General features: G+C 34.3%; 1 protein-coding gene across 1 annotated transcript; it reads right to left on the bottom strand.

Annotated features, from left to right (window-relative positions):
- Positions 1–13,636: 13,636 nt before the first annotated feature.
- Positions 13,637–16,584, bottom strand: LOC114754567 (uncharacterized). The gene is made up of 2 exons (XM_028943351.1): positions 13,797–16,584; positions 13,637–13,671 (listed from the first exon to the last, which is right to left on the bottom strand). Exons 1-2 carry the CDS (start codon positions 16,582–16,584, stop codon positions 13,637–13,639), a joined length of 2,823 nt encoding a protein of 940 aa, XP_028799184.1.
- Between the last annotated feature and the right edge of the window lie 500 nt (positions 16,585–17,084).

Raw genomic sequence — 17,084 nt, 5'->3', positions numbered from 1 at the left:
TAGCAATCATGTTGAGTCTTTTCTGTACAATCTGAGGAGCGATTTGAGTACTTCTGACCTGTTTAGTGTTTACAATGGAATTCTTGTGTTATGTTCAGTATTGATTAGAATATCCTGTTCACTATTGAACTATGTCAACACTGTTATGTTGACGTATAATTTATGAATTACCAACACTTTTTTTTGACCCAAGCAACATTTTTCTTCTCTTCAAAACGACTACGAGTACATTTTTATCTCATACTAGACTTGATATTAATAACTAAATTGTGAAAATAATATCAATTTCTGGTAAAACTTAAGTTAATGTAAATAGTTTTTCAATACTTGTTATTGACAATTAAATTGTGAAAATAATACCAATTTCTGATAAAACTTAAGTTAATATAAATAATTTTTCAATACTTGTTATTTTTCATACTAGACTTGTCATTGACAACTAAACTGTGAAAATAATATAAATTTTGGGTAAAATTTAAGTTAATATGAATAGCTTTTCAAAACTTGTTATTTCTCAAACTGGACTTGTAATTTCCTATTCTAGATTTGTAATTCCCTATTCCCTATTACAAACTTGTAATTCTCTATTTCAAAGTTGTAATTTCATATTTCAGACTTGTTATTTCCTATTACATATTTGTTATTTCCTATTGCATATTTGATATGATTATTTTTGCTGAATCTAACGATAGCCATTATGTTTTCCCTGTATAGTTCTTTTATTTGAGTTGCCTTATAAAAATATCCGTGTTGTTCCTCCAATAGCTGTAGAAGTTGTTCCAGCAGCTTGAGAGGCTTGCTTGACGAGAGGATATTGATTGATTTTTATGATGATAGTGATATTTCCAATATGTTTAGATATAGTAATAGTAGTGCTCATTTGTATATAGTAGTCAAAGGGAATGATAGGAAACCTAGAGCAATGAATGATACAAAAATGTGAGTGCTTATATTTTTACCGTAAGTTGTTATTTGGTAATAAATTATTACTGATCCATTTACTAGACTTGTAATTTTCATATTTTGACTTGTAATTTTCTTATCCAGACATGTTATTTCACTTATTAGACTTATAATTTTTATATTCAAACTTGTTATTTCACCTACCAGACTTGTAATTTTTTTATGTAGATTTATTATTTGACATATAGCACTTGTAATTTTCATATTCAAATTTACTAATAAATGGTTTGTTACATTAAAGTTATCCAATAACTTTCACTGTAAAACACTTATAAACACCAAGGTTAAAACTAAAGAATAAAATTTGAGTTGAAAAGCTATTAACATTAATTTAAGTTTTAACAGAAATTGTATTATTTTCATAATTTAGTTGCAAATAATAAGTCTAGTATGGAAAATAACAAATATTGAAAGTTATTTATAAAATTTTAGTAAAAATTGACATCATTTCCATAATTTAGCTACTAATGATAAGTCTAATAAAAAAAATAACAAGTATTAAAAAGCTATTTATAACAACTTAAGTTTTAGAAGAAATTGGTATCATTTTCACAATTCAATTGCCAATAACAAGTCCATAATAGAAAATAACAAGTATTGAAAAGTTATTGACAATAACTTAAGGCTTAGCATAAATGGCATTATTTTCATAATCTAGTTCTGGTAATAAGTTTAGTATAGAAAATAACAAGGGTTGAAAATTTATTGATATTAACTTATATTTTAGCAAAAATTAGCATTATTTTTATAATTTAATTATCAATAACAAGTTTAGTATGAAAAATAACAACTCTCCATAAACTTCATCTCCAATATAGTGAAATAAAATGTAACCCATGGCCACACAATGGTAAAATATGGCAATGAAATGAGGAGGGCGAACTAGAATCTCTATTATATTATATTTAAAGAAAAAATATACAAGATGGATAGACCGTATAATCCATTGTCACTAATGTAGGCTTAATTGAGCTAACCATATGCATTCCCTTCTCATATGCCCAATGATATTCATATCCACAAATTAATAAATTCAACAAAATCAAATTAGCCTTAACAATCCTAATAAAATGGCACCATATGTAGTTTCTCCATTGCATCATCATTCAAGCAAGGGAAATGTAGTAAAGACAGGAAAATGGTTCTATGACAATGATTTGGTGGAAATAATTTTTCACAATCAAGAATGGAGCCAGGATCCGTTGCAAGCAATCTCCAGAACCTTATATTCCTTTTGGTCGTCAAAAATTTCTTTATCATATGAAGTGTTCTAAGACCTGAAATTGGCCTATTACAAATCCAAACATATCAACTTGTTCAAATTTGAGCAGAGAAGGGAGGAGGACACCGTCATCACTATTCTAGATTTTCTTCTTCAACAACAAAAGTCGAGGGAGGAAAGAGGGGTGGGGCGGATGGGGGGTTGGAAGAGGAAGGAGGAGAAGCAAGAGGAGAGGGAGAGGAAGTGGAGAATGAAAGAGAATGAGAGGATGAGGGCTTTTTTTTTTTATAAAACAAATGGGGGTATTTGGTCTTTTCACCAATTTCTTATAATTCATATTTGGAACCCAATCCTTGGTAGTAATTATGTTAATTCAAGTACTCATTTCGCAATTTCATAATTTTGAGAGTTTTTATTTACAATTGTCCCATTTATTTATCAAGCAGAGAGAAAAAATTCTCATATACATATATAATTTTTCTCTTCATTTGATTTTGTGTTGATTTGTTGTTAATTATTATAGAGGGTAATAGATACTAAAAATAAATAAAATTAGAAAATTATTAAATTTTAAATAAAAATAATAAAATTTAAGATTTTTTTAGTCTTTATAAAATATATGAAAAGTAATTTATAAATAGTATCACGTGAAATTAAGAATAGTATATGGTGTATTAATGTTCATGGCAGACTTAAGGCGAGTGGGCCTATTCGGCCCGGACCACAAAAGCTTGAATTTGCCGCATCCCGCGAGGGTTGGCCCATATTATTAATTTAAAGCACATATTACTTACAGCGCCTCTTTACCTGTTCCCAAAAACACATTAGCTATTAATCATAACACTGATCACAACTTTTGTTCAGCTGGAATTCATTAGCTACTTTTATAATATTTAACAATTAACAATCACTTTTTTAATATTTTAAACTTGCTAGGATAAATGGATGGATAAGGTCTGTCTTTCAAACGGATTATCATTCTTGTTTAGTGTTTCACGACAAGTCACCAGCTATTTATTATGAAGTTTAAAATATAAACAAAGAAATAGTTATTAATTAGTGAAATGATTTTTCAATAAGTGAAACGTTTTTTTGGCCTACACGTTAAATAGTAAAACGTAAGTGTTAGATGAAATAACTAATGAACTAAAACCAAATGAGCTAAAAGCAACAAGAAATCACTTGAGTAGACCGCTAGTCTGAGTGGGTTATCAGGTTCAATAATTTTCACTTGCTCAGAACATGTAAGAATCATGAGAAATAAAAAGAAAGTTAATCCCAAAACGGAGAAAGAGGGAAAGAAAGAAGAGAAAGAAAATAGAGGAAGAGACACAAAAAATAACTTATGGGAAGAGAAGATTCTTGAAAAATCATAATAAAAAATTAAGTGAATACCAGAACCGGTAACAAGTGAACTAGTATGGATTACACTTATCCTGTGTAAACTGGAAATAACTCGTGTAAATTGTCAGTCTAAGTGGGTTATTAGGTTCAATATTTTTCACTTGCTCAGAAAATCTAAAAATCATTAGAAATAAAAAGAAAGTTCATCTGAAAAACGGAGAAAGAGGGAGAGAAAGAAGAGAAAGAAAATAGAGGAAGAGCCGTAAAAAAAAAAAACTTACTAGAACAGAAAACTCTTGAAAAATCATGATAAAAAATAAAGTGAAAAACTTTTTTAAAGGCTAGAGAGCATAAAAGGGGAAAGAAAATATGTTTCAGGTGAGCACTTGAGTTTTGTCATGTGAGATGAAGATAGGAAAATAAGGAGAGGAAGGAGCTCTAATGAGGCGACAATCCCGGCATCCAAAATGAAAATGAAAAGATGGAAAAGGCAATGAGTGATGATAGCTCAGAATTAAAGCGTTGCAGGCAGCATCAGTACTTTTTCTTTTTTCTTTTTTTTGTTTTCCAAAGCTAAGTGATCCATTCCCTATGCAAACATAAACTCCATCAGAATTAAAGTCTAGATCAGGATCTTTTTGAAGTACAACATATTCTATAATTTCAACGAAACAAGAGAGGAGCGAAGTGATGTGCATACAGAGGGAGCGGTTAAGCTAGCAGTAGATGGCTCTGTTCTACAGGACGGAAGAAGTGGCTGCGGAGGAGTATTACAAGACAAAGGAGATAATTGGATGTGTGGTTTCAGTTGCAAGCTCACTAATGTGCCCTCCACGATAGCAGAACTGATCGGTATTATTCATGGTTTGAACTTATGCTGGAGCAAGAGTTTTAAGGAAGTTTCCCTTTACTCTAACAGCTTGGAAGTGATCAACCTTATCACCAGGGGATGTGATGACCGGCACCCTTTCAAGGACATTATTGATGATGCTAGATTGGCTCTTAACAGAGATTGGAAGGTTAACGTGTACCATGTGCATAGGGATGGGAATCACCTAGCAGACTACCTTGCCAAAGTCTCCCATAATATTGATATTTCCTTTTGGATCCTTCATCAACCTCCTCTAGTCCAAGAGGCAGAAGGTGATGAAGAAGGTTAGGCTCTGTTTGTTCTTGGTTGTTTTCTTTTGCTGTGCTGTTTTAGTCTGTATCCAGTTGTATTATTCAGGAAAAAAAAAACATATACTCCCTTTGTCTCTTACATAAACAACATAGAACTTTGTTATGTAGAATAAAAAGTTAGTTTTAAAAAAATAAATTAAATTAAATTTTTTAAATAAAATATCTTTATTTAAGAGGGGAGAGAATATAAGAAAAAGAATAAGAAAATTATTATAATAGAGAGAATTATGAAAAAGAGAGAATGTGTGATGAAGAGATATAATAAATTGGGAAATACGACAATAAATATATTGAATAGTAAAATAAATAATTAATGGGAATAAAATAAGAAATTTGCTACAAAAATTTAAGACAATATGCAAATGTTGTTTATATTTAGGGACAAGAGAGAAATGATAGTTGTTGTTTATAAAAAGGATAAACAGAGTATTCATTTAAGGGGATATTTTTAAATATTATTTTTATTAAAATATTTTTAATTAAAAATGAATATTTTCCAAATCTTATTTAAATTATATTTTTTAAATAATCACTTGGTCTGATCCTAGATCAGCCCCAACATGATCCATTAGAAGAAATTGGTATCATTTTCACAATTTAGTTGTTAATGACAAGTCCAGAATAAAAAATAACAAGTATTGAAAAGTTATTGATAATAACTTAAGTCTTAGCATAAATGGTATTATTTTCATAATCTAGTTTTGGTGATAAGCTTAGTATAGAAAATAACAAGTGTTGAAAATTTATTGGTATTAACTTATATTTTAGCAAAAACTGGCATTATTTTTATAATTTAATTATCAATAACAAGTTTAGTATGAAAAATAACAACTCTCCATAAACTTCATCTCCAATATAGTGAAATAAAGTGTCACCCATGGCCACACAATGGTAAAATATGGCAATGAAATGAGAAGGGTGAACTAGAATCTCTATTATATTATATTTAAAGAAAAAATATACAAGATGGAGAGACCGTATAATCCATTGTCACTAATGCAAGCTTAATTGAGCTAACCATATGCATTCCCTTCTCATATGCCCAATGATATTCATACCCACAAATTAATAAATTCAACAAAATCAAATTAGCCTTAACAATCCTAATAAAATGGGCAACATATATAATTTCTGCATTGCATCATCATTCAAGCAAGGGAATATAGTAAAGATAGGAAAATGGTTCTATGACAATGATTTGGTGGAAATAATATTCACAATCAAGAATGGAGCCAGGATCCGTTGCAAGCAATCTCCAGAACCCTATATTCCTTTTGGTCGTCAAAAATTTCTTTATCATATGAAGTGTTCTAAGACCTGAAATTGGGCCTATTACAAATCCAAACATATCAACTTGTTCAAATTGAGCAGAGAAGGGAGGAGGACATCGTCATCACTATTCTAGATTTTCTTCTTCAGCGACAAAAGTCGAGGGAGGAAAGAGGGGTGGGGCGGATGGGGGGGTTGGAAGAGGAAGGAGGAGAAGCAAGAGGAGAGGGAGAGGAAGCGGAGAATGAAAGAGAATGAGAGGATGATGGCTTTTTTTTTTTAATAAAACAAATGGGGGTATTTTGGTCTTTTCACCAATTTATTATAATTCATATTTGGAACCCCGGTCCTTGGTAGTAATTATGTTAATTCAAGTACTCATTTCGCAATTTCACAATTTTGAGAGTTTTTATTTGCAATTGTCTCATTTATTTATCAAGCAGAGAGAAAAATTCTCATATACATACTCCTCCCGTCCTTAATATAAGACTCATTTAATTAATTTGATTAGATTAAGGAAGTTAGGTAAGTTAGTTAATTATAAAAAAAAGTGACACATTTTTCCTAAAATGCGATAATCATCTTTATTAATACCTCATCTCCCTCTTCTATTTGACTATAGTTGAGGGAGTATCCATAGAGGTAATTTAGAGAAAATTAATAAATATGAGAAATGAGTCTTATATTTAAGACCAAAACCAACTTAACAATTTGGTCCTATATTAATGATCGGAGGAGTATGTAATTTTTCTCTTCATTTAATTTTGTGTTGATTTGTTGTTAATTATTATAGAGGGTAATAGATACTAAAAAGAAATAAAATTACAAAATTAATAAATTTTAAATAAAATTAATAAAATTTAAGATTTTTTTAGTCTTTATAAAATATATGAAAAGTAATTTATAAATAGTATCACGTGAAATTAAGAATAGTATATGGTGTATTGACGTCCATGGCAGACTTAAGGCGAGTGGGCCTATTTGGCCCAGACCACATAAGGTTGAATTTGCCGCATCCCGCGAGGGTTGGCCCATATTATTAATTTAAAGCACATGTTACTTACAACGCCTCTTTACCTGTTCCCAAAAACACATTAGCTATTAATCATAACACTGATCACAACTTTTGTTCAGCTGCAATTCATTAGCTACTTTTTATAATATTTAACAATTAACAATCACTTTTTTAATATTTTAAACTTGCCAGATAAATGGATGGATAAGGTCTCTCTTTCAAGCGAATTATAATTCTTGTTTAGCCTTCCACGACAACTCATCAGCTATTTATTATAAAGTTTAAAATATAAACAAAGAAATAGTTATTAATTAGTAAAATGATTTTTTAATGAGTGAAACGTTTTTTTGGCCTATCATGTTAAATAGTAAAACGTAAATGTTAGATGAAATAACTAATGAACTAAAACCAAATGAGCTAAAAGCAACAAGAAATCACTTGAGTAAACCGCTAGTTTGAGTGGGTTATCGGGTGCAATAATTTTCACTTACTCAGAACATGTAAGAATCATGAGAAATAAAAGAAAGTTCATCCCAAAACAGAGAAAGAGGGACAGAAAGAAGAGAAAGAAAATAGAGGAGAGACATAAAAAATAACTTACGGGAAGTGAAAATTCTTGAAAAATCATAATAAAAAATTAAGTGAAACCGGCTAGTTTTTTTGGTCTAGTTCATTACCAGAATTGGAAAAAAGTGAACTGGTATGGATTACACTTAACCTGTGTAAAGTGGAAATAACTCGTGCAAATTGCCGGTCTAAGTGGGTTATTGGGATCAATATTTTTCACTTACTCAAAACATCTAAAAATCATTGGAAATAAGAAGAAAGTTCATCCGAAAAATGGAGAATGAGGGAGAGAAAAAAGAGAAAGAAAAAAGAGGAAGAGACATAAAAAAAAAAAAAACTTACTAGAATAGAAAACTCTTGAAAAATCATGATAAAAATAAAGTGAAAAACCTTTTTTAAAGGCTAGAGAGCATAAAAGAGAAAAGAAAATATGTTTCAGGTGAGCACTTGAGTTTTGTCATGTGAGATGAAGATGGGAAAATAAGGAGAGGAAGGAGCTCTGATGAGGCCGCAATCCTGGCATCCAAAATGAAAATGAAAAGATGGAAAAGGCAATGAGTGATTATAGCTCAGAATTAAAGTGTTGCAGGCAGCATCAGTACTTTTTCTTCTTTTTTTTTTTTTTTGTTGTTTTCCAAAGCTGAGTGATCCATTCCCTATGCAAACATATACTCCATCAGAATTAAAGTCTAGATCAGGATCTTTTGAAGTACAACATATTCTATAATTTCAATGAAACAAGAGAGGAGCGAAGTGATATGCATACAGAGGGAGTGGTTAAGCTAGCAGTAGATGGCTCTGTTCTACAGGACGGAAGAAGTGGCTGCGGAGGAGTATTACAAGACAAAGGAGATAATCGGATGTGTGGTTTCAGTTGCAAGCTCACTAATGTGCCCTCCACGATAGCAGAACTGATCGGTATTATTCATGGTTTGAACTTATGCTGGAGCAAGAGTTTTTAAGGAAGTTTCCCTTTACTCTAACAGCTTGGAAGTGATCAACCTTATCACCAGGGGATGTGATGACCGGCACCCTTTCAAGGACATTATTGATGATGCTAGATTGGCTCTTAACAGAGATTGGAAGGTTAACGTGTACCATGTGCATAGGGATGGGAATCACCTAGCAGACTACCTTGCCAAAGTCTCCCATAATATTGATATTTCCTTTTGGATCCTTCATCAACCTCCTCTAGTCCAAGAGGCAGAAGGTGATGAAGAAGGTTAGTCTCTGTTTGTTCTTGGTTGTTTTCTTTTGCTGTGCTGTTTTAGTCTGTATCCAGTTTTATTATTCAGGAAAAAAAAAACATATACTCCCTTTGTCTCTTACATAAACAACATAGAACTTTGTTATGTAGAATAAAAAGTTAGTTTAAAAAAATAAATTAAATTAAATTTTTTTAAATAAAATATCTTTATTTAATAGGGGAGAGAATATAAGAAAAAGAATAAGAAAATTATTATAATAGAGAGAATTATGAAAAAGAGAGAATGTGTGATGGAGAGAGATAATAAATTGGGAAATACGACAATAAATATATTGAATAGTAAAATAAATAATTAATGGGAATAAAATAAGAAATTTGCTACAAAAATTTAAGACAATATGCAAATTGAAAAGACCTCTTCTTAATATATAATTATAAAACCATTTTTAAAATGATAACCATGGTAGAAAAAGAATTGAGTTAGAGTGTTAAAATACTACCATGGTTATAAAGAGTTTGACTTATTTCGAAAACGTCCCAAGTAGCTCAGGATGCATAAAACACCCATGGGTTTAACAATGTAGAACAAAACCTCAAGGCACAGTAACCGCCCACAAGCCCAACATAATATTCATCCCACAAAGACTTAGGGCACAAGAAACACAGGGTGCTCAACCCAGCCCATAAGTCATACATCGCACACAGCAGAGTCTTATGGCCTGCAGCCATTTTAACAGTATTCCATCAAATACAGTCATCCAAACAAAAGAAAGTATATGTCAACACAGTTGTGGGCCCTAAGATGGCAATATACATAACATTACATGCCTAAACCAAAAGAGGACTACTAGGCTATGCTCGCCTATGCCTCTGGTTGCTTCCCTTCGCGCCGAGCCAAACTAGATGGCTCTCCTGAAAAGTATTGATGAACAGCGGGGTGAGACGTAAAGTCCCAGTAACCAAGTATTAATTTATGACATATACAAGTAGGATGGCAAGTTGGTGAAGTAGTGCTTAAATATAGTTTAAGAAATAAATGGTACTTTAATAGATATAATCACATAAAAAGAGTATATCTCTCCATCCACAACACAATTCATATAAAAGTACATATATGCAACAACACAATGAAATATGCCCTCCCATCACCTTGCTCCTCCTTATGACTCCTTGACAAGGACCCGGGCTTTCTGTGCTGAGTAACCCGGCCAAAGGTCACCCCACTCACATCAAGCAACGGGCCCCCTCCTGTACCTACACCGCCCAAGAATGGACTATGGTGCAAGAGGTGTCTACCCAAGAGTTCATTCTCAATTCCGGGCCAAGGAAAAGGAAGAACTACAGGGGTCTAACAATAAGGCCAAACACTGGGATCCGTAGTGTAGGCATGCCGCGCGGGCTTCAAGAACAATTATCCTCCACATAACAAAATCCCATCCTCCACATATGAACCCCATGCATAGTCACAATATAAATCAAAATATCACAATCTTCAAAGTAAGATGATATAATTTCAAACAAAGTATAACACATTTTCATTTCATTTAATAACATAATATTAGTATATTAAATTCAGTACTACACGAAAACACAATTTCCAATAAAACACAACTCAAACATAATTAGATCAACATACTTCCCACTTCACCAAAATTTGTCATATAATAAAATATATTTTATTCACAGGCATACTTTTACAAATTAACTAAGAAAATAAAAACATAATAAACACCTTACAATCCAAAGCGTGTATATAAAATAAATTAACCCCGGTTACCTCTACTCCAAGCTTAACCTCACAGCTTGAGAAATAAGAGCGCAAATTACAAACTCCGAAGTACAAGATAATCTACAAATAATATAGATACAATTTAATATACATACAAATAATTAACTTAAATTACATAGAATTTATTATTAATAATATCTATACATATATTTACTATCCAAAAATTCTTACTTCCAATAACAATTTTTCTCTACCCAAATAACTCATTTAAATTATAAATATTTATAAAATATTGTTTTTATCTAATATTGTAAGAATATCAATTTATAACTTAAGTTTCCAGTTTCAAAATTTTCTAATAATATAGTCTTAACCTATTTTACATTTTAAACCGATTAAAATATCAATAATATATTAAGTAACCCAAATAAGTTATTTAACTTAAATTTAATCGGTAAAAACATTCTATATATCTTGAATAATACATTTTTCAACTAAAATCTTAGTTTAAAATTCTCAAAACAATCAATAAACAACTATAAACCGATTAAAATTTCAATAATATATCAAACAACCCAAATAAATTATTTAACTTAATTTTAATCGGTATAAATATGATATATATCATAAGTGACAGATTTTTCAACAAAATAAATTTGTTTTTAAATATCATAGGTAATAAATGGACAAATCTAAACCGATTAAAATTTCTTAATAATAAATCTTTAAATTTCTACGGTCAAATATTTTCAAAACTCAATACTTACTCTATACCCAGATCACAAAATTTTCTCTAAACATTATAATGATACTACTAATATAAAGCTCTAAATATATAGGAAATATTCATAAGGAAAAATTTAATAGAAAGAAGTGTTTAATGTACCTATATGATCCCCAAAGCTTGTATGACTCTTCAAACTGCTAACACTTCTCTTCTTTTCTCTCAATCTCTCCTTCTGCGCATCTCACTCTTTCTCTCCATTCTTTGCGATCACTCTCTTTTTATTCTTCAAATTGCCAACCGTCCTTCCTCAATTTTTCTTCATTCATTAATGCTCCTCCCCATTTTTCCTTCTTCAGTCAAACTCCCCCCCTAAATTCCTCTTCCTCTTCAATACGTTCAGCTTTCGGTGGAAAGCTGAACGTGTTGTCCCCTTCCCCCTTTTTTTTTTTTGTTTTAATAAAATATTATTATTTAATAGTAATAAAATATTATTAATATATTTTTTTTTTTTTTTTTGTTTGTTTTTTTTTTTTTTTGGAATGTTACAGCTCTCCCCACCTAAATAAATTTTGCCCCCAAAATTCGCGACACATATAAAAATATATATATATATAACACCACAATTCAACATTGAAAAACAGATAATAACACCACATACATACTATTATCACATAAGATAGTACACAACACACATGAACACATACTTAAGAAAACAGATTTGGATAATCACGCCGCATTCGCTCCTCAGTTTCCCAAGTGGCATCACCAGGAGACATGCCTTTCCAGAAAACCTTAAGTAACCGGATTGTTTTATTCGGAGTTGCTTATCCTTGACATCTAGAATGCGTTCAGGCTCAGCTCGAAAGGTGAGATTCTCCTGTAACTCGATCTCCTCAGGCTCGATCACATGAGATGGATCTGGATGATACTTCTTGAGTTGTGACACATGAAAGACATTGTGCACATTAGAGAGATGCGGTGGTAAAGCAATTCGATAAGCGACCGGCCCAATTCGCTCCAAAATCTCGTAAGGTCCAAGATATCGAGGAGTCAGTTTCTTGGCCTTGATGGATCTACCAATGCCAGTCACTGGTGAAACTTTCAAAAATACATGGTCACCCACTTCAAATTCCAAAGGCCTCCGTCGTCTATCTGCATAACTCTTCTGGCGACTCTGAGCGGTCATTAACCTCTGTTTGATTAATTCAATTTTCTTTGTAGTTGCATCCACAAAGTCAGGTCCAACAATGGTTCTTTCACTCAATTCAGTCCAACACAGTGGTGATCGACACTTTCTTCCATACAATGCTTCGTAAGGTGCCATCTGGATGCTTGTATGATAACTATTGTTGTAGGCAAATTCTGCTAATGGAAGATGGCGATCCCAGCTACCTGGAAGTTCAATTGCACAAGCTCTCAACATGTCCTCGAGAGTTTGGATGGTCCTCTCAGTTTGACCATCAGTTTGGGGATGATACGCCGTACTGAACTTCAACTTTGTGCCAAAAGCTCCTTGCATCGCCTTCCAAAAGTTCGAGGTGAACCTTGGATCTCGGTCTGATATGATATCTTTTGGTATCCCATGCAATCTCACAATCTCATCTACATACAATTGAGCAAGTTTTTCCATAGAATAAGTAGACTTGATTGGGAGAAAGTGGGCTGACTTTGTTAGTCTATCTACAATGACCCAGATTGCATCATAACCAGCTGGAGTTCTAGGCAAACCCGTGATAAAGTCCATTGAAATGCTATCCCATTTCCACTTAGGGATTTCCAAGTTTGGATTAAACCCGATGGCTTTTGATGTTCAATTTTGACTTTTGACAAGTCAAGCACTTGAGTACAAAATTAGTCACATCACGCTTCATCCCTGGCCACCAATACTCTTGCTTCAAATCATGGTACATCTTGGTTATTCCAGGGTGAATGGTGTACTTAGTTCTATGTGCCTCCTCAAGAATTATCTTTTTCATTTCTTCATTATCTGGAACACAAATTCTTCTCTTGTACCTTAAGATTCCTTCATCTCCAATGTCATAATCCGATACTACACCATTTTCTACTTCTTCTCTTGTCCTCATTAATTCCTCATCCTCCATTTGGGCTATCTTCAACTCTTTAAAGAAGTCATAGTCCCCAAGTACTGCATTTAGAGTAACAGTCGTCTCTGTCATCTTACCCATAATTGGTATTTCAGTTAACTCCTCCAGCAAGTGATGCTCTGTTACACTCATGTAGAAGACATGCGCGGTTTTTCTACTTAATGCATCAGCCACCACATTAGCCTTCCCTGGATGGTACTTCAACTCAAAATCATAATCGCTAAGAATTCCATCCATCTTCGCTGACGATTATTTAATTCTTTCTGGTCTACCAGGTACTTTAAACTTTTATGGTCACTGAAAATCTCAAATTGCGCTCCATAAAGATAGTGTCTCCAAATCTTTAAGGCAAACACAATTGCTGCTAGTTCCAAGTCATGGGTGGGGTAATTCTCTTCGTGAGGTCTTAATTGTCTCGATGCATAAGCTACTACCTTATTATCTTGCATTAATACACAGCCCAAACCTTTCAAAGATGCATCTGTGTACACTGTATACGGTCTTGATGGTTCAGGTATGGTGAGGACAGGTGCCGTGGTCAACCTTCTTTTCAGCTCTTGAAATGCAGCTTCACACTTTTCTGTCCATACAAAGGGTTTGTCCTTCTTTGTCAAGTTAGTTAATGGCATAGCTATCTGAAAAAAGCCTTTAATGAAACGACGGTAATACCCGGCTAACCCCACAAAGCTCCTTACTTCAGTCACAGACTTGGGAGTCTCCCATTTCAACACTGCCTCTACTTTACTCGGATCCACGGCCACACCTTTGGCAGATACCACATGACCTAAAAACTTTACCTCCTTTAACCAAAACTCACATTTGCTCAGTTTGGCATACAACTTGTTCTCTCTTAATATTTGTAATACAATGCGAAGGTGTTTACGATGCTCCTCTTCACTCTTGGAGTATATGAGGATATCATCAATGAAGACTACAACAAATTGATCCAAGTAAGGCCTGAAGATTCTATTCATATAGTCCATAAACACTGCTGGAGCGTTTGTTAATCCAAAAGGCATCACCAGAAACTCGTAGTGACCATAACGAGTTCGAAAAGCGGTCTTGGGAATGTCTTCAGACCTGACCCTTAACTGATGATAGCCGGATCTCAAATCAATTTTGGAGAACACAGAAGAACCGACAAGCTGGTCAAGCAAGTCATCAATTCTCGGAAGGGGATATTTGTTCTTAATTGTGACCTTATTCAATTGACGATAATCTATGCACAACCTCAAACTGCCATCTTTCTTTTTCACAAACAACACGGGTGAACCCCATGGAGAAACACTCGGTCTAATAAAACCTTTTTCTAACAGATCCTCAATCTGTTTCTTTAATTCTGCTAACTCAGAGGGTGACATTCTATACGGGGCTTTAGAGATAGGTTCGGTTCCTGGAGCTAATTCAATGGAAAACTCCACCTCCCGTACTGGAGGTAACCCAGATATTTCTTCAGGGAACACATTGGGAAACTCACTTACTACTTTAATTTGGTCTATATTCCCCTCCTTTTCAGCTTGTATAGAGAAAAAGACAACAAAAGCCTGGCACCCCTTCTTAACACATTGCACTACTTGAGCTGCTGACAACAAAACAGGAACATCTGGTACATCTACAGATGTTGAGATTGAGTGCAACATAACAGACTTCTTCTTGCAATCTAAGGTAGCTCTATTAGCTGACAACCAATCCATACCCACAATAATATCTATGCCTCGAAGGGGCAAACAAATCAAGTCAATGGTCGTTTCCCGACCCTTAAATACAAAGGTCAAACCTTTGCAAACTTTAACAGTTCTCACGGTTGCTCCCGCCGGAGTAGTCACACACAGAACATAAGACAAATCATCCATACATAGTCTTAATCTTTCAACACAATCAAAGGACACGAAAGAGTGGGTTGCCCCTGAGTCAAACATAGCACACAAGGGATGATTTTGTAAGAGTACATTACCTCGAATCAAGTTAGGTGAAGCACCCGCCTCTTCAGAAGTCATGGCGAACACACGCCCTGGTACAGATGACCTAGGGGTCTGGTTGTTTCTCTTAGCCTTGTTGCAATACTTAGCTAAGTGTCCCGGCTCTCCACAATTAAAGCAAATCCAGCACTCTCCGAAGTGTTGCCTCCCACATCTAGGACAAGCGAGATGGTTAGTCACACTAGGAGTAGATGCTACAGAGCCACGCTGGGAAATTTGACTCCCTCCTCCTTGACTTCTCTGGGTCTGAGCGCCGTGGAAACGGTTCCTCTGCTGAGAGTTTCCTTGATAGGATTGTTTTCTGTTGCCAAAACTACTAGCACCTGATTGGCTAGTTTTCTTCCCCACTCCACCAGTGGGTCCCGTATAGCCACTAAATCGTCCTCCAGATCCTGAGGCACCGGTTTGGCGGCTAAAGCGCCCAAGGTTGTCTCTTCTACGATACTCATCAGCTTCTCTCATCCTCCGTGCAACTTGACGGATATGAGTACACATCTTTTCAAAGGTAGTGACCTCTACTGTGGCCAATTGTTGCTTAATCTCTGGTCTGGCTTTCTCCATTAACTGAACAGCCATCCACCAAGTGTTTCGATAACGATCTAGGTATGCCACATACTTGGATAGATCTATGAATTGGCCAATAAATTGATCCTCATGCATGTTTCCCTGTTGCAGGGCATAGAACTCCGCTTCCTTCTGTTGTCTGACCTCCATTGGAAAGAAGTAATCAAAGAACAAATCCTTGAATTGATTCCAAACCATCCTTCTATCATCCATGGGTCTCACACTATCCCACCATTGCTTTGCCCTTCCTTCTAACAGAACCTTGGCAACCTGCACCTTTTGCTGGGAACTACAATTCACCGTACTAAACAGGGTCTCCAATCGGTCTATCCAAGCCTCTGCTTCTACAGAATTCAGACTACCCTTAAAAGTTGGAGGGTTGAAGCGGCCTATATACTTCCAGACTGTTGTTATAGGAATGTCTGGTAACACCTCAGCAACCTCTTCTTCATTTACTGTTTCCTGCTCATTTGACTGTCCCCCATTATGTCCAATACTATCACCATCATGATGACCTTCCATCTCTGGAGAGATTTCAGCTTCCTTGTTCCTTCGATTATCTTCCATTTTTCTAACCCGCTCGTCAAGGGAAAGAATTACAGCTTGTAATTGTCTTAAGATCTCATCATTAGTCTGATTAGCTTGACTATTGCCATTAGGTGGCTGGCGACTTCCCTCACCAGCATCAACAGTACGCCTGGTACTTACCATCTCTCCCCACCTAAGGGTAGAACCCCACAAAAAGAAAGGTAAACACTTAAGAAAGGAGAAAAGAGGAGAAATTGAAGGGAAGCATAAGTGTAATGATTGTATATTGCCATAGATACTATATGAAATGCACCAGGGATCACACAAAACCTTGAAACTGATACCAAGTTGAAAAGACCTCTTCTTAATATATAATTATAAAACCATTTTTAAAATGATAACCATGGTAGAAAAAGAATTGAGTTAGAGTGTTAAAATACTACCATGGTTATAAAGAGTTTGACTTATTTCGAAAACGTCCCAAGTAGCTCAGGATGCATAAAACACCCATGGGTTTAACAATGTAGAACAAAACCTCAAGGCACAGTAACCGCCCACAAGCCCAACATAATATTCATCCCACAAAGACTTAGGGCACAAGAAACACAGGGTGCTCAACCCAGCCCATAAGTCATACATCGCACACAGCAGAGTCTTATGGCCTGCAGCCATTTTAACAGTAT

This window comes from Neltuma alba, unplaced genomic scaffold, assembly GCF_004799145.2.
Source record: "Neltuma alba isolate B1F8T4 unplaced genomic scaffold, ASM479914v2 tig00010150_pilon, whole genome shotgun sequence".
Classification (NCBI taxonomy): Eukaryota; Viridiplantae; Streptophyta; class Magnoliopsida; order Fabales; family Fabaceae; genus Neltuma; species Neltuma alba.
This window is presented reverse-complemented; position numbering and strand designations above follow the sequence as displayed.